This window comes from Mirounga angustirostris, unplaced genomic scaffold, assembly GCF_029215605.1.
Source record: "Mirounga angustirostris isolate CCGP_5_RB_7025 unplaced genomic scaffold, mMirAng1.0.hap1 SCAF_2, whole genome shotgun sequence".
Lineage (NCBI taxonomy): Eukaryota > Metazoa > Chordata > Mammalia > Carnivora > Phocidae > Mirounga > Mirounga angustirostris.
This window is the reverse complement of record NW_026991710.1, coordinates 101,461,078-101,483,833: the sequence shown is the minus strand read 5'-3', so window position 1 is coordinate 101,483,833 and position 22,756 is coordinate 101,461,078. Positions and strand designations below refer to the sequence as shown.

At 35.8% G+C, this 22,756-nt stretch overlaps 1 protein-coding gene across 2 annotated transcripts in view; it reads left to right on the top strand.

The window, feature by feature from the left end:
• TRPC3 (transient receptor potential cation channel subfamily C member 3) overlaps positions 1-20,928 on the top strand; it is a 73,430-nt gene extending 52,502 nt beyond the window's left edge. For both annotated transcript variants that reach the window (XM_064583124.1, XM_064583119.1), the window contains 3 exons: positions 559-642; positions 15,599-15,674; positions 19,091-20,928. In XM_064583124.1, coding sequence (XP_064439194.1) covers positions 559-642; positions 15,599-15,674; positions 19,091-19,233 — 303 coding nt within the window. In that variant the 3' untranslated portion in view covers positions 19,234-20,928. The remainder of the gene's footprint in view (positions 1-558; positions 643-15,598; positions 15,675-19,090) is intronic.
• The last annotated feature ends 1,828 nt before the right edge of the window (positions 20,929-22,756 follow it).

Here is a 22,756-nt window from a genome sequence, read left to right as displayed (position 1 = left end):
ACTCTGAAGTTAAACCCTAAAAAGAGAGTGAGAAGAGAAAAGAAAACCAAAATTCTTCAAGCTTATTCTATTCAAAGTTGTGAATCTGAATCAGTATAAGGCCATGATACCTGGGAAGACACGTCATTCTGGCTCATATTTTAGGGTTATAAATTATCGAATGACCCATTCAAACTTGTAGTGTGTTTTTGTTCAAGTGTCGGAGACGAATATAGGCTCAGGAGCAGAGAGTTGCTTCTAGGCATCTTTGCTTTCTAGATGGCATGAATACATTTTGATAAAACATCCAAGTCCCCAGGGACAATTATGTTTAGTATGAGCCAGATTTTAAAATAGGTTTTCCGTTCTATTGCAATTCACCTTGTGAACATCTTGACAAGTGTGAGCATGTTGCTCACGTTAATTTTTACTGTTGGAAATATATTAAATCACTTATGAAATTCAACTTCCACAAAATGTTCCTTGGAAATGTTATCAAGGAGAATATATAGTAGATTATATTTTTGGTTTCCCAATGAATGTATTCTAATTTACTAGGTTAATTGTATTTTTTCCTAGTTAAACCTCTTCACTCAGTCTAACTCAAGAGTTTTTGAATCACACAGTTTTAACAGCATTCTCAACCAGCCAACACGTTATCAGGTAAGCATTCAGTAGATGTATCTCTTTATCTGTATGTAATTACCCGTGTGTGTGTGTGTGTGTGTGTGTGTGTGTGTGTAGTGAGTAGAATTATGTTCTGATATATTACAAGGATAAAACAGTAGAGAGAGAAAAATAGTATGGTAGTTGGACAGGACTTTAGAAATCAGAGTCCAAGTCCTCCTTTTTTTGGTTGAGGAAAAAGAGTTCTTTGTGATATTAAAAGCCAAGTGTTGCCAGAGTTTCCAAAGAACACCTTCAAATACCTTGAGCTGGAAAAGCAGTGAAAGATATGAAATATTAGGAAAATAATGCTCTCATAGTATGGAAATCTGATACATTTCTCTAGGTAATCCATTTTTCCAATGGATTCTTAGGCTATATTGTTTCATCAGTACTACTTTAGAGTATCTTTTCCATTTTGATATTAGATGTGACGTTTGAATGCTAAATTCCAACTCAGAAGAAGTTGTAGCTTTTTACTTTCCATCTGGTTGATCATTTTGACTGTAGACTTCTGATGAGTCCAAGACCACAAGAATGAGGATCCAGGAATTTATAATGGATGGTGATGTCAAATAATGGGTACAGTTTTGTATAGTTTTCTTGGAAGCAGCAAATTCTGCAAAACTGCTTGGCACACTTGATTGTCAAAGCCTTTTTAATGGTTACATTATATCCCATTATATGGTTATATTTAATATGTCAGTGTTCTATCAGTGGAAATAGAGGATATGGCCAATATTTAGCTATTACAAGCAACCCAGCAGTAAGTAACCTTGTATATATGGCATTTGAAATGTGCAAATCTATGAAACTGTCTGGTATCTAGGCATTTTAATGTTTTAGTTATTACCAACCTGATTTTGATTGAGCTTGTGCCAGTTTATATTCTTACAGTAAAAGTATGAGAGAGCCCTTTTCCTCCTTAATGTACCAACAGTGTGTTACCAAAAGCTTATCTTTGCCAAATAGATGGGTGAATATGGTATCACAGGGTAGTTTTATTTTACATTATTTGTAATAAATGAACTTGACCATCTTTTATTTAGTGTTCCATATGTTTGAGATCCTATGTATTTACTTTTCTTGATGGGCTTTTTGTTATAAATTAAGACTTCTTTTAAGACTTCTTTTAAGAACTATTTTAAGAACACAGCCCTTTGTGATATGAGTTGAAAATTTTTTTTCTGTTTCCTGTGTGTCTTTTTAATAATTTTCCCCCAACTTTCTGATTTTTGTATAAACTCCACAAAATTTTTATGGTTTTAGATTTTGTATCCTGTTTAGAAAGGTCTTCCCCCACATAAGAATACTTAAGAAATTTTTTACACACATTTTCTTGGTTTCACATTTTATATGAAAATCTTTGACCCATGTAGAATATATTTTGATGCAAAGTGTGGGGTGGGGATCCAAATTTATTTTTTTCCAGATGATTATATAGCTGGATATGTTGAATAATTATCTTTTAATTGATTTGTAATATCACCTTTATCACTTACTAAATTTCTTTATCTCCTTAGATTTATTTTTAGGCTTTTCATATGTAATAGAACTGCATTAATTATTAGAGTTTAGAACAAAAGTCAAACAAAATATATGGACACAGACCCACATATACACATGTCCTTACTTTAAGACTTATTTTACATAATATTCTGGTTATTCTTTCTTGTTTATATTTCTATTTGAGCTTTAGAGTCAGCTTGTGTAGTTTGCAAAATATTTTGTTGATATTTTTATTGTGGTCGTATTAACGTAAGTAAAATTGACTTCTTTATAATGTTCTGTCTTCCTTTTCAAGAACATAATATACCTTTCCATTTATTCAGATCTTCATTTGTGTACTCAGTATCATTATAAAGTAGTCCTCCTATTGTTCATATTAATTAGGATTAAGTTTGGTGCAAACCACACAAAACCACCAAATACCACCCACTAAGTAGTTAAAAAAAGCATAAAATTTATGTTTAAAAAAAACACAAAAATTTATTTCTCTCACCTATTCAAGAAGTCAAGAAGTGGTCATTCCAGGGCTGGTATGGTACCTACCAATGTCAGGGACCAAGGCCTTTCTATCATATAATTCTGTCATGACTGGCTTTCAGTCTAATGTGCTCTCTGGTCCAAGAAAGCTATTGGAGCTCTGGCTCTTATGTATGCATTCCAAAAGACATTTAGAAGGTGATAGGTAAGAAAGATAAGCCTCCTTCTTGTAAGGAACTTCTGTAAAGTTTCACAACTTACCTGCAATGGAGGCTGGGAAATAAAGTCGTAATTCCTAGTGGCTATTTGCCAAGCTAAAAAACCCGTGAAGAGAATTGGCAGTCACTCCTGAAATGGATTATATTACTTGTCTTGGTGCTTACCTTTATGTCTTTACACACACTTCTATCTCTGTTACTTGATTTATAAGTTGCGACTTTATCTTTTGATCCTCCAGCTCTAAAATATGAGAAAATCAGTGTGTTTATCTTCCATCATTTCCTCCCTTCTCTCAGCTTTTGTTGGTTAAATCATTAGAACTTGTGGGGGAGGAGGAGAAAAAAAAAAAACCTTTTCTCTATCCATTAGGTTCTGTAGCTAGGGCCTGTGAATTAAACTGACAAAAGACAGATTAATGGGAGAAAAAAAACACAGTTTATTTACACACGCAAAGTGCATACACACAGGAGAACTCAGTGATGAGTAACTCAAGGGGTTAGTTAGAATTTGGAGCTTATATACCATCTTATCAAAGAGTAGTAAATTTGGGGAGAAGTGACAATTGACAAAGGAAAAGAGATTTGGGTTCCCAGGAGTAGTAAATTGCGGGAGGGTAATATATGAGAAAACCAATGGAAGATGAGGGTTAGTTTATTAAGGTTTAATTGTGCAGATGCATCTCAGTGCCAATTCTCTGTCTCCAGTGATGATGGTTATTTTAATTCCTCCTGATATGGGACAGGAGAGAGGGAAGACCTTCATAAAGGGAAATTTATGTCTCGCTTTTAGGCAGGTAGGAGAAGGGTAGTGAGCTCTTTCTGTGTTTTCTGCTTCTTAATTGACTTCAGCTCAAAGTAATCCTCATGCCAAAGTGCTGTAAATATTGGGGTGGCATGTTCTGATCCCTTTCACTACCTGGTCAGGATTATAAACCACATTTGTTTTCATTTTAGTTCCACAGAGTCAAAACTCACCACTGATATTTGGCCATAATTTTTCTTTGTAGGCTAAAGTTTGTCTTCCTTTAGTTTCTTCAAAAAGAGCTCATGGGAACTATGTTCTCTCAGTTATTTCACATTCTAAACTATTTTTTGTATATTTATATTGACTTGCTCTACAATTCTTAGATATGACTTTACTTTCTTAATGTATTTGTAAGTATCACTCCACTGCTTCTAGAATGAAATGCTGATGTGAAAAGGTTTGAGGCTGGATTGTTTTTCTTATACTGTTGACCTGAGATTTTGAATGAATGCCCGAATTTTCTTTGTTTATTTTTTAAATCCAGTAGCTGTTGTTTATTCTGTAGGTGAATCTGCGTGAATTTTTTCTGGACAAAGTATGACTCTTAAATCCATACATTCAAGTCTTCATTTATTTCTGAATAATTTCCTTAAATTATATCTTGGAATATTTTTTCTGTTCCTTTATTTGGGCTATCTTCTTTAAAGATACCAGTTAGATGCCTGCTGAATCTTCTTTGCCTGTCTCTATAGCTACCATTTTTACTCTAATCCATTTGAATTTTTCATCCATTTCTCCTTTTTGGCTCCTTTTTTCTCATACTGTATCTTTTTTTTTTTTTTTTTTTTGGTCTGTCTTCATATGTGCTACTTCAAGTTTACCTTTCATTTCTGTGATGATTTTATTTTTTTCTTCCTCCTCTTCTTGAGATCTTCAAGTTTATATATCCTTTCCTTCTTTGGCTCACCTTATTTTCCTTGCCCTCTTTGTGCTCTTAATTTAAAGACAGGATTGGCTCATTTATTTTTAAATGTATCTAAATGATGGCATCATGTATTTTCATCCTTTCTTTAACATTTTTCTGGTGATTTTTCTGTATTTGCTATTTGTTTTATCCTTTTTTTCTTAGACTATCTTAATATAGACTTTGTGTAGATTCCTTACTGATTATTACTCAGTTTTGAATGAAGTGAGTTCTTGAACCAGCTGCTTTCAGGAGGTTGGAGTGTTGGAGAATTCCAGATCCTCATTCTCAGCTAATAGAATTTTCCTTTATGCACAGAATTGTATATGTTCACTTTTTCTTCATGTTTCCCTATCAGAAAATAGCACTACAGGACTAGTCAGACACTCCCTCTCAACCTCACTAACTACTTCTAGCAAATAGGGCTTTCCTTGATAATTTCTCCTTTACTCTTCTATTCTAAGCTTCTCAAGATTTTGTATCAAAAAGTCAAGGGAAGTTCTCAGCCATGAATGTCTGCCCTTGGCATTTCCTCACCCCCCCGCTTGATCTTTTCATATAACCTTTCTAAAAAAGGGTATGGATGCCTCTAAGTTTCATCAAAGGAGTTTGTGTTTCTGTTTCTTATTCTCCTTGTTGCTTTTGAATGATTTAGAAGTGGGAGAAATTCCCAAGTTTATTGTCAAATTCAAACTTCTTGTGGTCTGAGAATTGTTATGCTTCTATAAACTCTGAGAAAAAAAGTTTGATCAGCTATCAAACTTCACATGTCAATCAAACTTCATATAAATGGCTTGATTATATTTAGATAAAGTCTTTTTATTATGAACTCCGCAAGTGGTAACAATTGGTTTAGTTGTTATGGACTTTTGTTTCACGTAGTGTGATTAAAATATATGACTTACCTTAAAGAAATCCTAGATCCTAATCTGCTAAATGGGGATTACTTTCTTCAAAGTGGTAACCTTTTGGGATACCCTAATTCTAATGGTGCTACCACAGCTCAGAACATTTTTTGAATATCTCTAAAGAATTACTTTTTTTTTTAAAGTTTTATTTATTTATTTGAGAGAGAGAGCACATGAGAGGGGGAAGGGTCAGAGGGAGAAGCAGTCTCCCTGCCGAGCAGGGAGCCCGATGCGGGGCTCGATCCAGGGACTCCAGGATCATGACCTGAGCTGAAGGCAGTTGCCCAACCAACTGAGCCACCCAGGCGCCCAAGAATTACTTTTATAATTAGCTTATGAGACACAAAAAATGCTTTAGTCTCATTACTAAACTCAGATAATTATTCACTTTTCAACCAGACTCAATGCCATAGGATTTTACACTTTTTTTTTTCAAAAATAGTCACATCCATCTTCAAAAAAACACATGGCTGTCACCAGTTGGTTTTACCACCCTATGTGTTTTAGATCTAAATGAGTATTTCTTCGCTAGTTACTTCAAAAGCAGAGAGATTCAAATGCGCCTCAAAGTACAACAGAGGAAGAGTTTCAAAAATACTTTGCTCAATGGCAGTATTATTTTTATTAACATTATTAATAATATGCTGAGATCATTTTTTTTAAAGATTTATTTATTTATTTGAGAGAGCGAGAATGAGAGAGAGAGAGAGAGAGAGAGCACACGAGAGGGGGGAGGGTTAGAGGGAGAAGCAGGCTCCTCGCTGAGCAGGGAGCCCAATGCAGGACTCGATCCAGGGACTCCAGGATCATGACCTGAGCCGAAGGCAGTCGCTTAACCAACTGAGCCACCCAGGCGCCCCTGAGATCATTTTTATTATGTGTGTAAAGATTTTTTTTTTTTTTACAGAACTAGGGATAATTTTTCTGAAAAATATAAGGACTTGAAGGGATAGCCTTGATTGAATTCTGCTCATGAACACCTGTGTTAGTTCAAGTTAAAGGTACATAGATATGCTAAGGTGACCTTAAGAAATGGGAAGTTTCTCTAAGACTCCACAGAGGCAAGGCTCTAGGTTCTTGGGTCCTATTCTCTCTGGTGTCTCTTGTAGCAGCACTGCTTTAACTAACTTCTTTGGCTTGGGGACACCTTTGGCCCAGATAGTGTCAGGCTGTCTTTGACCCACATGGTGGTCCCTGGTCCAGTCCATGAAGGCTACCATAGGTGGCTTAGTTTTACTGGAAAGCACATGGCAGTTTTTCTCTAAAGGAGGCAATATGAGACATTCACATTAAGCTTCATTTACAGTGAGCTTGAGGGCACATTCAAGACTCCCACTACGAAGAATGATCCTTCGTTATAAGGATATAAAGATACAGTCCATGCCTGCAATGATCTCTCCCTGGAGTGGAAGTGTGGGGTTGAGGTGGGAAGGAAAGGAAGGGAAGAAAAAGGTGGATGAGCATTCAGACAACCCTGTGGTGTGGCTATGTGGTATAGATGAAACATAAATAAAATGTTATAGTAAGGGGACCTAGGGAAACCCAGAGGAGGGGAATACATGAAAACCGATCAAGTAGAAGAAGTGATTTTCTTCTCTGTTTCTCTAAAGAACAGAGCTTGGACCAGTGGTTAGAAGGTACAATGAAGCAGATTTGGTGCAATACAAAAGAATTGTTTTTAAACTGCTTCAGTTGTCTAAAAATAGATTAAATCAGCTGTCTGGAAAGAGTAATAGGCTCTGAATCACAGATGTTTATTCAGAGGCTGGGCAATGGTGATGGGTCAAAGTGAGTGGTATGAAAATACGAAAAACACATGACTTCCAAGGTCCCTTCCCTCTCTAAAATTCTACTCTTTACTTCTGGGTTCTTTATGTTTGTTTACATCAGTCTTACCTTATAGTCAGACTTTAAAGGTTGCTAATATCCATATCATGGAAGTACTGATAACAGTCAAATTTGGCTTCTCTGTAGGATTAAATGAAAAAAATGAATGTAAAAGTACCAGATAGAGTGCTTCACAATTGTTAGTTGAATTTGAATCAGTGAAAAATAAGCAAGAAGAGAGGCTTTGATGCCTTTTGGGAATGAAGAGCATATCCATATATCCAACCACCCACATTTCATTCCTTTTCCCAGTCTTAATGGAGGGTTGAGAAAGGAACTCAGATTTGTTTGCAAGAGATAATGTTTAAGGTAACTACTATCTAGGCTTTCCATACCCTGGATAGAGAAGATCCATAGTCTACTCTACAAAAGTCACAATGTCTACCTAAAGAGTGATTCACAGGATCATACCAAGAAATTTGGATAGTTCCTGGAGGTGTGTGGACTGTGGAAATTAATCTATAGACTTCTTTTTTTTTATTATGTTATGTTAATCACCATACATTACATCATTAGTTTTTGATGTAGCGTTCCATGATTCATTGTTTGCATATAACACCCAGTGCTCCATGCAGAACGTGCCCTCTTTAATACCCATCACCAGGCTAACCCATCCCCCCACCCCCTCCCCTCTAGAACCCTCAGTTTGTTTCTCAGAGTCCATCGTCTCTCATGGTTCGTCTCCCCCTCTGATTTCCCCCCCTTCATTTTCCCCTTCCTGCTATATTCTTCTTCTTCTTCTTCTTCTTCTTCTTCTTCTTCTTCTTCTTCTTCTTCTTCTTCTTCTTCTTCTTCTTCTTCTTCTTTTTAACATATAATGTATTATTTGTCTCAGAGGTACAGGTCTGTGATTCAACAGTCTTACACAGTTCACAGCACTCACCATAGCACATACCCTCCCCAATGTCTATAGACTTCTATTCCATTAGTTTTCTATTCCATTAGTTAGTAACTTCACCAAGAAGGGAAAATGATGAATCTGTTATTGGCCAATTTAGTTTTTGGTACTGGCTTTGATTAAGGAATCTGTTGAAAATTTAAAGATAATATTTATAACGGTAATTTTGTGTGTCACATATGTTTTATGATCCTTGCCCATATAACCATCACTATTAAGATTGGTTAATGAAGATTTGCTTTACAGAAGCATACTTGATAATGAGAGCATAATAGTTATGTTAATTGAGCACCTACTGTGTGATTTACCTATACTATCTCTTTTACAATGTAGATTATAACATTTCCATTATACAGATTAAGTTGCCAAGGTTCCACAGTTTGTATATAATGAAGTCACAACTCAAATACAGGCAATTTGCCCTTGCAGCCCACTTTTTTAACTGCTTACACAATACTGCCTCAGGTTCACCATGCAAGCTACCTAACAGAATGGAAATGGCTAACCTTTGCCCCTTCTCTGAGTTGCACATAATTTTGGAATTCACATGAATTATCTTTCCAACATGAACTGAGGAGTGGACTATGGCCAGGTAGTTTCATGTGTGGGGCAACTGATTTCAATCCAACATCAGGTGTCTTCTTGCCTTGTAGAGAAGCTCAAATTTAGTACAGTGGCAGATATCAAAAATATTTAAGCTGTAAATATTAAGATGAAATTTTTTTAAAAAATGAGAATTTTTGTGGGATACATGGAAAACCTAAAACACCCAATTTTGAAGGGAAAAAATTTAAGCCTGTAACCATAATTTTCCCTATAGGTTAAAGATGAATGTATCTATTTTCCCTTCAGTGAGGGAATTTAATCTGAGTGACTCTGCACAGGTATTTCTGGGGAACCTGTACTCTATTTGAATTTTTAAAATATTTTATTTTCCAATCATCTTCCTTTCTGGCAGTAAATATAACTTTTCATAGGCTTCTTCTAAGCATAGTTTTGGATAATGTTAAATATTTTAGAGAGTATCATACTAGAGCATGTGGGTAGCAATATCTTAGCCTTCAAATTTTATCTTTATAAATAATACTAGCAAGAATGAACCTCTTCTAAGCAGAAATTCTGCTTTTACGTGCATTTGATGATTTAATCTGTACAACCTCTGAGTTTTTATTGCCCCATTTTTTTCTATGGGGAAATGGAAGCTTAGAGAGTTAAAGCACCTTAGGTTCACTCAGCTAATAAATAAAGACCTGTTCAAATTCAGAGATTTTTTTCTTACTCCAAACTCCTTCTGCCTCCTTTTCATTTTTAAGCAGTTTTATTTTTTGTAGATAGGATTTCTAAATAACACATTTCTGAATGGTTCTAAACAAGACCCTTTTATAAGCTCTGACTTGCTCTCAGTTTATGTATTAGCTAAAGTTTTTACAGCTTTGTAAAAGTGAAAAATGTTTTTCTATTTATTATAATTGAAGGGCTGTTGCTGCTGGAAATGGAAGGAATGCACAGGCTGGGGAGGCACATCAATTTGTTAGGCAGCATTAAAAACCTACTCAGAAGAACATTTTAATAGTTTTTATTTTAAGTTTTAATTATAAACTATTTCAAACCAGAAGGGTACCACAAATATCCTGTTAGACATCTGTACCACTACCATCTTGATTGAATAAATGTCAACATTTTCCCATATTCTTTTTGGACCTTTTTTGTAAGGATTTTCTGATACAACTAAATGCCCCTACCCTATCACATTAGCCTTCATCCTTCCCCAGTGATCTTCACGATCTTGAAGTTCAAGTGTGTTCTTCCCATGCATGCTTTTATATATTTATTACATATATAAGTACATTCATATCTTTATGTACTAGTTTTATGTGTTTTTAAAATATACATAAGTGAGTAATATACTACATATTCTGCTCTTTTTCCACTTATCTTTATGCTTTTGAGAATTACCTATATTGGTACATGTATATCTTGTTTTTCATTCTCACTGCTATAGTATAATGTTCCATTGTATGAATAAACCATTTTTGTTTATTCATTCCTCTATTGATGAATATTTAGCTTATTTTCTTTCTTTGACTATTATAAATAATGCTGTAATGAGCATCTTAATAAATGTCTCCTCTTGCACATTTGTGTTTTTCTGGATGACATACCTGGGAGAAGTTATATCAGTTTATATTTCTAGCAACGTGGTACAAGAGTTTCTCACTGTTCTCAGAAGCACTTGGTATTAACATATTTTAAAAATTTTGCCTACTAAAAAATCTGCCCTGCCCTGTATATCTTCAAAAATGTTGGTATCATGAAAGACAAAGGCCAGAGAACCATTCCAGATTAAGGAAGAGTAAAGATAAATAACATCTGAAAGCAATATTGTTCCTCAGTTAGAAAAAAGAGACTGAATATGGACTATGTATTACACAGTTCTTGACTCATGTTACTTTTTCTAAGGTTTGATCATCGTGGCTTGGTTATATAAGAGAATATTCTTGTTCTTTGGAAATATAGAAGTTATTACGGATAAAGGGACATGATGTTTGAAATTTATTTTCAAATGCCTTAGCAATATAATAATAATACAGACACAGGGTGAGATAAAGCAGTGTAGCAACTTTCTCACATTGGTGAATCTAGGTGAAGGGTATATGTAAATTCATTTTACTTTCAACTCTTCTGTAGATTTGAATTTTTTCAGAAGGAAAAATGTTTGCTAAACTCATAGGTGTAAATGTATTCATTATTTTAATTTACTCTTCTCTGATTACTAGTGGGATTGAACATCTTTTTATATGTTGATCATTCAGATTTCCTTTTTTGTGAATTTAAATTCCTTTTCCTAAGTCTAATTGGCTATTTGTCTTTTCCCTCTTGACTTCTCAAGATTCTGTAATAGTCTTCATCCCAATTCTTTGTTGATGTATTTTGCAAACCACTTCTCCTAAGTTTTGGTTTGTCTTTTAACTTTGGGTAATGGGTTCATTAAGGAATCTCAGCTTATGAGTGTATAAAATGACTTTGTTGTCAGTATTTTTCCACTGACTGTCCTATTTGGGATTCTTCTTTTCCACTGGATGGAGGATCCCTTTACACATCTTGTCAAGACTCCATAACTTTCCAGTGACTTGGTTATTAAAAAGTCTCATTTTTGTAATTAAAGAGACAGTTAAGTTTATCTTGAACCATGAATCTCCAAATCTAAAGCTCTTCTCCTTACTCCTAGCACAAGCTAAACCTTTCCATGTCTCTAGTGGAGAAAGGCAGTGGTCTGCTTTGTACATACATCCCCCTGCTAACTCCATCGAGGTGCTAATCCTCTGCTATGTGGAATGGGAAGAAGAAGCCAAGGAGCAAGCATCTTTTCACTTGAGTGAACTGTAGGTGCAGCTTCCTCCTTGTTTGTCACTACTGCTCTAAAATTGACCAAGTTCTAATGTCCTCACTGTGGCAGGCACCCATGTGCTGCCTCTGTAACTGGGTTGGAGGACATGTTGAGAGGGTTTGGAAAGGCCATGTGGGCTACCTTCCCTTTTGCACAGCTCCTGAAGCAGAGACCTAGCTCTGATTTAAGGTTCACATCTAATTTTCACCTTTTCCATAGGGACAGCTCATCATCCCAGCCCCATTCATTGAAGACCCCCCTTTCCCACTGATGTATACTACTGCCTTCCACCCAATGTAGTGGAAATTTTATCTGTTTGCCAAATAATGGGAGTACAGGTTGGCCCAATGGCTGTTCCACTCTTAACTGAGTTCTTTTTTCTCCCTGACTTAATTGCCAGGAGCAGGTTGGTAAGTTTGCTGTACTTGATATTTAATTGGGAGCAGGATGCCAAGACTTTGGTTTAGGCAACTCTAATCTTTTTTTTTTTTTAAAGATTTTATTTATTTATTCAACAGAGAGAGATAGCAAGAGCAGGAACATAAGCAGGGGGAGTGGGAGAGGGAGAAGCAGGCTTCTGGATGAGCAGGGAGCCCGACATGGGGCTCGATCCCAGGACCCTGGGATCATGACCTGAGCCGAAGGCAGACGCTTAACCAACTGAGCCACCCAGGTGTCCCAAGGCAACTCTAATCTTTATGAGTGATTGCCTTGGCTTTTTCCCCTCCCTTGGCTTCTGGGGAATGGAGGTACACCACCTCCCTTCCACCCAGAGAGAGAACATCTCCACCCCAAAGGCCCGTGATCCCTCCCATCTCTCAGTCCTTTTCCTTATGTGGAGTGAGGAGGAAGTTGGTGGTAAGTACTGGTCTGGTGATTCTCAGTAAGCCTTGAGGGAGGGTGGCTGGCCCCAACTGCTAGTGAAACTTGGTCTTGTACCATGGAGAACTTAGCATCCTTTCTCATCAGTTTTGGATTTATCAACAATGTCAGGACAACCAGAAAAAATCCCATTTGACATAAGGTTACATTTCATTGGTATTCTTTCTTGTATAAAAGTTTTAAAATGTCTTAATACAGTCAGATTTACTAATCTTTTCCTTATAGCTTATCCTTTCCTTTAGCTTTTTCAAGAAGTATTTCCCTATTCCTTTCAAAATTTTGCTTTTCACATTTAGATCTTTTGTCTATATGACTCTTGAAAAATTTGTTTTATATGTGATATGAGGTAGAGATCTAATTTTAATTTTCCCAAAAGGATAGTTCTTGTCTTAGTACTATTTGTTGAATAGTCTTTTCTTTCCCACTGATTTGTATTATGGCCTTTCAAGTTGCTTTTTTGTTGTTTTTTTTTAAGATTTTATTTATTTATTTGAGAGAAAGAGACAGCGAAGGAGGGAACACAAGCAGGGGGGAGCCCTAGGCAGGGCTCGATCCCAGGACCCTGGGATCATGACCTGAGCCGAAGGTAGACGCTTAACGACTGAGCCACCCAGGTGCCCCTCAAGTTGCTTTTAACTGATATCTATTTCTTTGTATTTTCTTTCTATAGGAATCACCTTTGCTATCCCCTAAAGTTAATTAGATCCCTGACATGTCCACCCATCATAGTGAATTGTTCCAATGACATTTTATTAGAGTAGGAGCTGACTGTCCTATTTTGGATTCCCTAGCATTTAGTACAGTACCTGGCACAGAGTTGGCTCTCAATAAATATTTGGTGAATAAATGAGCAAGTCCAGGCCAAGATCCATCCAGCTGTGAGTCTGCCCTGAAGTCTAGATTCCACAGAATTCAATAGGTTTTCTATTTTACTGCGATTGGTAAAATGGGTTTTTCCTTTCCAGTTGCATAGTTTCTCTCTTGATCTGTTATTCTTTGAGACAGACATTTTGAATATTCCTAGATTTCTCCCTTTTCTTGAGCTTGGCATCTAATAGGTCACTTAGCTTCATGATTTCTACTTTCTTAAAATTAAGATATATTTTCTATTCCTACTATATCTTCATTTTACCTCAGGCCTTTTTTTCCCCCTTTCCTTTTTTTTTTAGTGTGATATTTGATATATGCACAAGAATGTGAGTAACACATAATAAATTATAATTACATGTACGCCTGTGGGAACCACCACTTGCCTAAGAATGGTAACATTATCTGTCCATTGCCTCTACTTAGGTGCTCCTCCCTGGCCCACCCCTTGCCTCCACCTAAGAGGTAATCGCTAAGCTGAAGTTTCAGTTTCTCATCCTCTTGTTTTGGTTTCCTTTTCAAATATAGACTTATTACATATAAAAGTATTCCTAACAATGCATTATGTAGATTTACTTATTGAACTTTATAAGAATAGTTTCATACTTTGTGAAGTCTGCAAACTGAATTTTTCATTCAACATTTATGCTTCTAAGATTCATCCATCCTGTTGTGTGTGGCTATGGCTCACTAATTTCATTATTTAATTTCATTAATGAGCACAGTGAGATTACATTGTGTAACATACCATGGTTTCTCTATCCTCCTGTTGGTATTTGTTTAGACTGTTTCCAGATTTGTGTTTGCTACCTTGGACAAGATTGCTATAAACATTGTTGTTTATGTCTCTTGGTCCACATGTATAAAGTTTTTCCAGGCTCTGTATCAAGAAGTGGACTTTCTGGGTGAAAGGATATGCCAGTGTTCGACTTTAAAAGATAATGCCAAATTGCTTTTCAAAGTGGTCTGTTTATACTCATGCCAGTAAAGCATAAAAGTCCCCATTGACTTATATTCTTTCCAACATTTGGCATTATAAGATTTATTAATTTTTTCCCTTTTTAGATGGGAAATTGTGTCTCCTTTTAATTGTAATTTATATTTCCCCGAGAAACGAATTTGAGATTGTTTTATATGCCTACTGACTATTCATGATTCCATTCTTGTGTAATGCCTGTTTGTCTTTGCCCTGTTTTTCTACTGGGTTATTTGAGGGTTTTTTTTGAATAAAGTTCTTCATATATTTTAGATACAAATTAAATTCTTTATCAGTTGTAAGTATTGCCAATATTTTCTTCCAGTTTGTGGCTTGCTTTTTTAATTTTCTTTATAGTATCTCTATAACCAGAAGTTTTAATGAAGTTTTAAGAGTAATAATGTTGAATTTATCAATCTTTTCTTTTATAATTGGAATTTTTTTATCTTGTTTATAAAACATCCAGCTCTACACTGAATTTATAAATACATTCTCCTATGGTTTCTTTTAAAGGATTTAAAAGCTTTGTCTTCCACATTTTAGATGCATGTGGAATTAATTTTTGTGTGTATGGTATGAAGTAGGGCTCCAATTTTATTTTATTTTTTCCTTATGGATAAACAGTTATCCTGTAAGAGCATTTATTTAGATTGAAATATATTTACAATATATATTGCTATGAGAAGAAAGCATACAATATAACGGAATATATGGTATTTTGAAAACATAAAATATACATATAGTATTTAGTGCATATACAAAATTTAAAGAGACATACACCAAAATAACAATTATGATTATCTTTGGATAGTGGGACAATTGATGATCTTTGTTTATTTCTTCTTTTCTATGTTTTCCAACTTTTCTCTGTTGAGCATATATTCATATTTTTTTAACAGTGAAAGATAAGGTAGTGTTTATAGATGATAGTGCGATGTCAGCACATCTTAAAGAGAAACCATGAATTTAAATTCTCCAACTTAACTTTTTTTTATATAGCTTCTTCCATTCCTAGGGGTGGGGGAGAATGTTTGTAGATTATGCAGTAAGTCTCAATAGAAGGTGAAAAATGGTTGAATTCTGAAATCTGGGTGAATCTTCTATAATTAGTTAGATAAAATTTCTCTCTCCTGAGCTGCGTTTGCTTTACAGGTATGTAAGACTCTTTGGAGAATAGGATCCATGTTACTTATGTGTATCATTGATGATATAATTATTTCTTTTTGATCAACAGCAGATAATGAAAAGACTTATAAAGCGATATGTTCTGAAAGCACAAGTGGACAAAGAAAATGATGAAGTTAATGAAGGTAAGCATCTCCACCTTGAGAAGCATCCTTTTGCAACTAACTTAATGACCTTGGAAAACTTGATATTGAAAGATATTTTAAAAATCCAATCTCAAGTAACAGTTCCAAGATTGATAGGAGAATCTTAGGTTACATTTCTAAAACTCTATCTTTTAAAAGAAAGGGTTATTAAAAATGTCAGTCAGAGACAGTTGATCTCTATTTGAATGCCCTAACTGATTCTTAGAATGTAAAACCTGCCATCATTCTGGGAGCCTTTAAATTCCTATTACATAAAGTAGTCAGTAGTTTCAATTCTGTTGCAGTGAGTTCACATGAGTGTTAACATTTTTCCAATGTTAACATTTTCCAATAAAGTAGTTGGCTGGTTGGCTCAAATAAAACCTGCATTTCTTCAGAAAAATGTTTCCTTTGTTGTACAGAAAGAAATCTGTAACCCATTTTTCTCATCTGCTGTTTCTCTTTTCCCTTTCACTTTTCTCCTTTGCTCCTTATTTAAAGGTGCCTATTTTTCCAGGCATATCCTAGGCAGGGCAGCTGTCTGTACTATAAAAATGTTTCACCAAAGGCTAGGCCAAAGAACAGGCCCAGAGTTGGAAAGAAATCAACCTGGGAAAAGTAAGTTGCCTTAAAATGGAAACTTAGCTTCCAATAGCAATGAGAGTCTACTAGATCTATCTATGCTGATAAGAAAGGGCTAAACTAAATAAAACTGGTGATGGGCTTCAAAGCCATTACTTGATTTATGCAAAGAATCCCTTGAAAATCTGGATCAATCCACTGGTACGTGTATGTAGAAAAGAAGTCTGTGAATATGTGATTGAGGACCAGCAAAAATCCAATCATGATGCCCTAGAAACTGTCTCAGGGAGACAGGATGGAAAAGGGTTGTAGTTTAGAAAGCGGAAATCTGATCAGTAACCTCCCTGGTGGATGGCAGTTGGGAGAAGAAAAACAAAGTGATCTGGGGGAATTGGATTGCTGATGGCCTCAAAAACAAAGGAGCGGGAGGGGAAGAATGAAGCGGGGGAAATCGGAGGGGTAGATGAACCATGAGAGACGATGGACTCTGAAAAACAAACTGAGGGTTCTAGAGGGGAGGGGGGTGGGAGGATGGGTTAGCCTGGTGATGGGTATTGAGGAGGGCACGTTCTGCATGGAGCACTGGGTGTTATGCACAAACAATGAATCATGGAACACTTCATCTAAAACTAATGATGCAATGTATGGGGATTAACATAAGAATTTAAAAAAAAGGAAAAAAATATTAAAAAAACAAAAAACAAAAAAAAAAACAAAGGAGCATCTTCCATGTCCCTGCACCAAAGAGGAAAATAAGTTAATGAGAATTTGGAGTTCTGAACAAAGTTCTAGCTGAACTATCATACAGTTTAACATCCTCATTTAATAAATGAAGAAACTGAGGTCCAAGAGGTTGAGTAGTTTGTGTTTCCCATATTGGCAGACGACATATAACACTTAATGACTAGTCTCCCCATAACTCAAAAACAAGGAAGGAGGATATGGCACTAGGGAGGTGAAAGGGAATCTAGTGGGTTTGTAGTCCAAACGTGATATTCAATGGTGTGAGAATCCATTTATTTCACCACAGACCAGCCTCAGGATTTCAAATTTGATCATATTGCCAGATGGGAAAGGAAGAAGCACTTTTTTTTTTTGCCTAAAAAAAGGAATCTGCAAATGTTTTATGTGTATTTTTGAGGAATAGAGTTCCTTAACGTAAAAAGTTTCTGATATATATATATATGAAAAACTGTAGAAATTATACTTTAAAGCATCATAAAGGTACCAGGTAATATCATGGAAGGTATGTTTTACATGTGATTCTTTTACAGAAAGCTTGTTAAAGTACCAATAATTTGAAGAATCATTTCTTAGATTCGAGATAAATTTCTTTCTTTTTTTTTTTAAGATTTTATTTATTTATTTGAGACAGAATGAGAGAGAGAGAGACAGCACATGAGAGGGGGGAGGGTCAGAGGGAGAAGCAGACTCCCTGCTGAGCAGGGAGCCCAATGCAGGACTCGATCCAGGGACTCCAGGATCATGACCTGAGCTGAAGGCAGTCACTTAACCAACTGAGTCACCCAGGCGCCCCAAGATAAATTTCTGCCCTAAAGTTCACCTTTCAATGTCAGTGGCTTATCTACATTGCAGTCATTTGCAAGAGAATCCAGTTCTTAATTGAAAACTACATATGCTCAAAATATGCCAAGCTGAATTATGGGAATAGTTGTGGGTTTTTTTTGTTTTGTTTTGTTTTGTTTTTTAAGATTTTATTTATTTGACAGAGAGAGACACAGCGAGAGAGGGAACATAAGCAGGGGGAGTGGGAGAGGGAGAAGCAGGCTTCCCGCTGAGGAGGGAGCCTGATGCAGGGCTTGATCCCAGGACCCTAGGATCATGACCTGAGCCGAAGGCAGATGCTTAAGGACTGAGCCACCCAGGTGCCCCTAGGGAATAGTTGTGTTTTAATAGTGACAAGTCTCCTGTGGAGACTCTTATGTGTATACCCATTGCCAGTGGTATCACATTAAACTTAATTTCACCATTGCTTGTTATTTCCTTATACACTGGTTTTCTGTGTCCTACAAAATGTTCCTTGGCCCCAAGTTCATTGCCATTGCCTTCCTTAATAATCACTCCTACTTTTTTTTCTTCCCTTCCCTTACTTCAAACCTGACTTAAAATTTACTTGTTCCATGTCAGTATTTGCCTGTTAAACAGATTGAATCACCTTTAGTAAAGTTTCATCTTGCTAGGAGTCTCTTCCATTCTAGCAAAGGGAGATGATCCATGTAGGTTTCGACCCTTATGTCTGAGGGAACCAAAGGGACTCCCTATAGACAGAATGGGATACTCTGGCTGTAGATCAGTTAGCCGAAAAATCACCCTGTGTTAAGAGGTGATTAAGCCACAGAACAATACTTTAGCTGAATTTTGCTATTGAAAACATAGCTGGACTATTTTTATAGATTTTTCAAAGGTCAATATATTTTTAAAGACTAATACTTCTTGGGATGCCTGGGTGGCTCAGTTAAGTGTCTGCCTTCCTATCAGGTCATGATCCCAGAGTCCTGGGATGGAGTCCTGCATCCAGGCTCCTTGCTCAGCAGGGAGTCTGCTTCTCGCTCTGCCTGCCGCTCCCCCTGCTTGTGTTCTCTCCCGATCTCTCTGACAAATAAATTTAAAAAATCTAAAAAAAAAAAAAAAAAAAAGACTAATACTTCTTAAATATCCTGCAGGAAAAAATTTGATAAAACTACCTTGGACTTTAGAAGCAAATGTATTCATATTATATGAATTTGTATGAATTTCACTCTTTGTTCTTTTCTAAATCCAAAGAGCAAATTACCAATGATATGTTTCTTTTTTTTAAAATACAAATACTATAGGTGAATTAAAAGAAATCAAGCAAGATATCTCCAGCCTTCGTTATGAACTTTTGGAGGACAAGAGCCAAGCAACTGAGGAATTAGCTGTTCTGATTCATAAACTCAGTGAGAAACTGAATCCTAGCATGCTGAGATGTGAATGATTCAGTAACCTGGAATAATGGCTTTGATTATAGCACAAATGTGGGCAATAATATTTCTAAGTATGAAATACTTGAAAAACTATGGTGTAAATTTTTAGTGTTAACTACCTTTATCATGTGAATCTTTAAAACATAGGTCTTAATGATTTTACTGTTTTATCACATGAAAATGGTCTTCATTTTAATTGTCTGCCTTGACATTATAAACAATGACATGCCATTGTATTTAAAGGCCCAGTATTATTACATTACTGACATTTTTGTCCACTTTAGAATAAACTCTTGTGTCTTTGCACTACCTATTTGCCTCCAAGAGACTGTAAGCTCCTTGGGGACAGGGACCATGTCTTATTCATCTTTGTGTCTCCAGCGTCTAGTACAGTGCCTGGTACATAGTAGGTGCTCAATAAATGTTGAAACCAACTAAATGGAACTGCCAACAAAATACAAATAAAAATAAAAAGGCCATCACTATGTAGCATTCCTTCCCTTGTCCAAGTGCTGAAGAGATTTTTTTTTTTTTAAATAGAAACTAAAGAAGTTTTATAACCAGCCATGACTTGGTAAGATTTTCTTAGAATTTTTGGCATCACTCATGATCCTAGAACCTTTGAGCCCTGAATGAAGAATTTAACAATGAAATGGATTAATAGAAAATATAATTACATTACATATTTAAGTTTCATATAATTGTTCAAAACAACACATTAAAGATTTTTCTAAAGTATATACAGTTTGCTTTCTGTCTTAAATTTTCATTTGTTGTTTTTCAGTAATGTGAATTTATTCAGTGGGGTAATGAGTTTTTTTAAAGTTTGGGGCTATGCAGGGTTGCTATTCTGTGATAACCTTCTAATTTCTGCCTCTGATGCTTTAATGCTAAAGAAGATATCAACAATTGACTTCTATCTTGCCCATTAGCTTAATTCTGAGTTTTAGAGGGTATGTGTATGGGAAGAACCAAGAAAGAGCAATGGCTGTCTACCTGGAAACACATATTCAAGCATCACCAGGTATGTTTCATTTCCCTTCGAGGCATCTCTTGCTATCATTACTTAGTGATTGACATCCTTTTTCTTATCAAAGCCTCTCAGTTTACACTTTTTACACAAAATGGATGGTGATGACCTGTAATTGATTTATTCTATAACTGAGCTGGATACTGGTAGTATCCACACTACCTCATGACTTTAATAAGAAAGGGGATACAGACCAGTAATATCCCTCATCTCTTCACAAGACAATAAAGCACTCAAAGTATTTTTTTTAACCAGCTGGGTTTTAATCTCTTAAAGAGTTGTGCTTATCATCTGGATTCTCTTCACTCTGTTTTTTGTCAGGTCTTACAGGAATACGATTTATGATCATAGCTCAAGGATAGTTTTATAGGTCCTAAAAACCAATTAAATACATGATACTTTGAAAATCATCAATATCACACAGAAAGGCTTTCTAGGCATGAAAACAAAAATGAACATTAAATGGTACTACATAAAGCTCTTTAAAGATAATTTCTTAATTTCTACTTTTGGGGAGTTAAAACAGTTAAGGTAAGAAAAGACTATACAATTTTGCTACCACTGTAGAATATTTCATTGACTTTTGTGCTATGCTAATGGTATTTTGTCTGAAACATTTTTCAAACTTTATGTATTTTATGTTATACCTCAGAACTGAATAGAATATTGATTTTTTTCATGTTATATGTGACTATAGTTTGTAATAAAACAGTAAAGACATGGAGTTTCCATAATAGACAGTACTTTCAGTCTTCTGGTATTGTCTCGGATTCCAAGAATAAAAGTTTTCGTCTATAGCTATGGAACAGCATATTTAGTAATATTCCTAATTGGAACTGGAAACATGTTGAATGAAAAAGTGTCAGATTCATCTGAGGACATCCAGCCTATGATCCTTGGATCACGCATATATATCCTGTGAGAAAATACTTTTTTTTTTTTTTTAGTCTATGCCTCACACAACTGTAGAGTTCTCAACATAAGTTTTTTTTTCTTTATTAACTATACTTATGTAAAACTGGTATGTTTCTGTTATTTCATTTTTTTTCCTTCTTCATAGTTTCTAGGTTGTAGCCAAGAAGGAAGATGTGATGCCAAGGTGTGGTGGATACATTGATGCTGTTGTTGTCCTGCCTAGATCCTTTTTAATGGGCCAGTGCAGGAATCTCCCAGATTCTGTGAGTGTTGGCTCCTTAGCAGTTTCCAACTATCCCCTTCCCCAGGGAATTGCCCTCCACTGAAAGGAAGCAGCCTTGCCTTGGATGTTATGCCCCCTTTTCCCCATGCCAGTGACCAACTGACTGGGGTGGAAACAAAAAGGCTGGGCCCTTGTTTCAAGGTAGGGCCAACATTTTGGTGTAGTTCATGCTCTAGAGCTCAGGGAGGGATTAGGCTCAGCCAGACACCAGTTGAGACCAAATCTGTGTTTGTCTTTTTTCTCCATCTTACCACATTTCCATTCCTCCCTTTCTGCTGAGAACATTCCTTCAATAAATCACCACATACAAATATTGTTAGGCTTTGTCCACAATGAGCTCATTCTAAGACCTGGGTATTACTGCAGCAATATAGGGGCCAGGTAAGGATTACTCTAGGTGATTGCTGTCAAAATTAATACTTCTTTGAGGTTAATGATATAGCTCTCAGTCAGCAAGTCCTTGCCCCACTCACCATTTTGACAGGGGCATTGGGCTTAAAAGCAACACTCAAAGAAGTCAGTGGGGCAACTCGGGGAAGGGAACATTTTAACAGGACCAAAAACAATTTGTTTAGCAAAGGACATTTAGGTATTTATGATTAATTAGAAAAGTATCAAAGTCCTCTATCTCTTTTTCAACTTCTCTGCTGTTCTTAGTTTTTCTTTGGTTATATGTAAAGGAAAGGAGGCAACTCTCAAATTGCTTCTTAGGCTTACTGTTTAAAAATTTTGACACTTTATGTTTCTGTATTGAATTTATTGATGACCCTTGACTTAATGGACTTCATAATATGTTGAGAAGCTTAGAGTAATAGACTTGAAATAAAAGAGGGAACTAAGCAAAATAGTATCCAGTGTCTTCAGAGTTCTATGCACTATAAAAACCTAAAAATGACATATATTTTGTGATTATTAAAAGCAAATTTAGTACAACTTAGGATAACTCTTTTACCCAATCATGTCCAATGTGTTTCATTTACCCAATCATGTCCAATATATTTCAATTTCAAATGTGTTAAGCCAAATGAAAGAAACTTTTGTAAATGGGAAGGTAAAGTGTCTTATGAATGACATCTAAAGAGAACTGAAGCCATATCGATCGTTAATTGCGTGCCCTGGGACAAATCTGGTTTCATACCTTGTTCAGTCAAACAGGGTTATGCTACAAGCAGGTTCTCAGTCTTTGGGTGTCACAGAGTTGTTTCATGGGGTTGATATCATCATCCAAGCTAGTAATGATCTCTCTCCTCTTGTTTCTTTTTTTAAATCAATCTAAAAGGGTTATTTATTAATTTTTTTTTTTAAA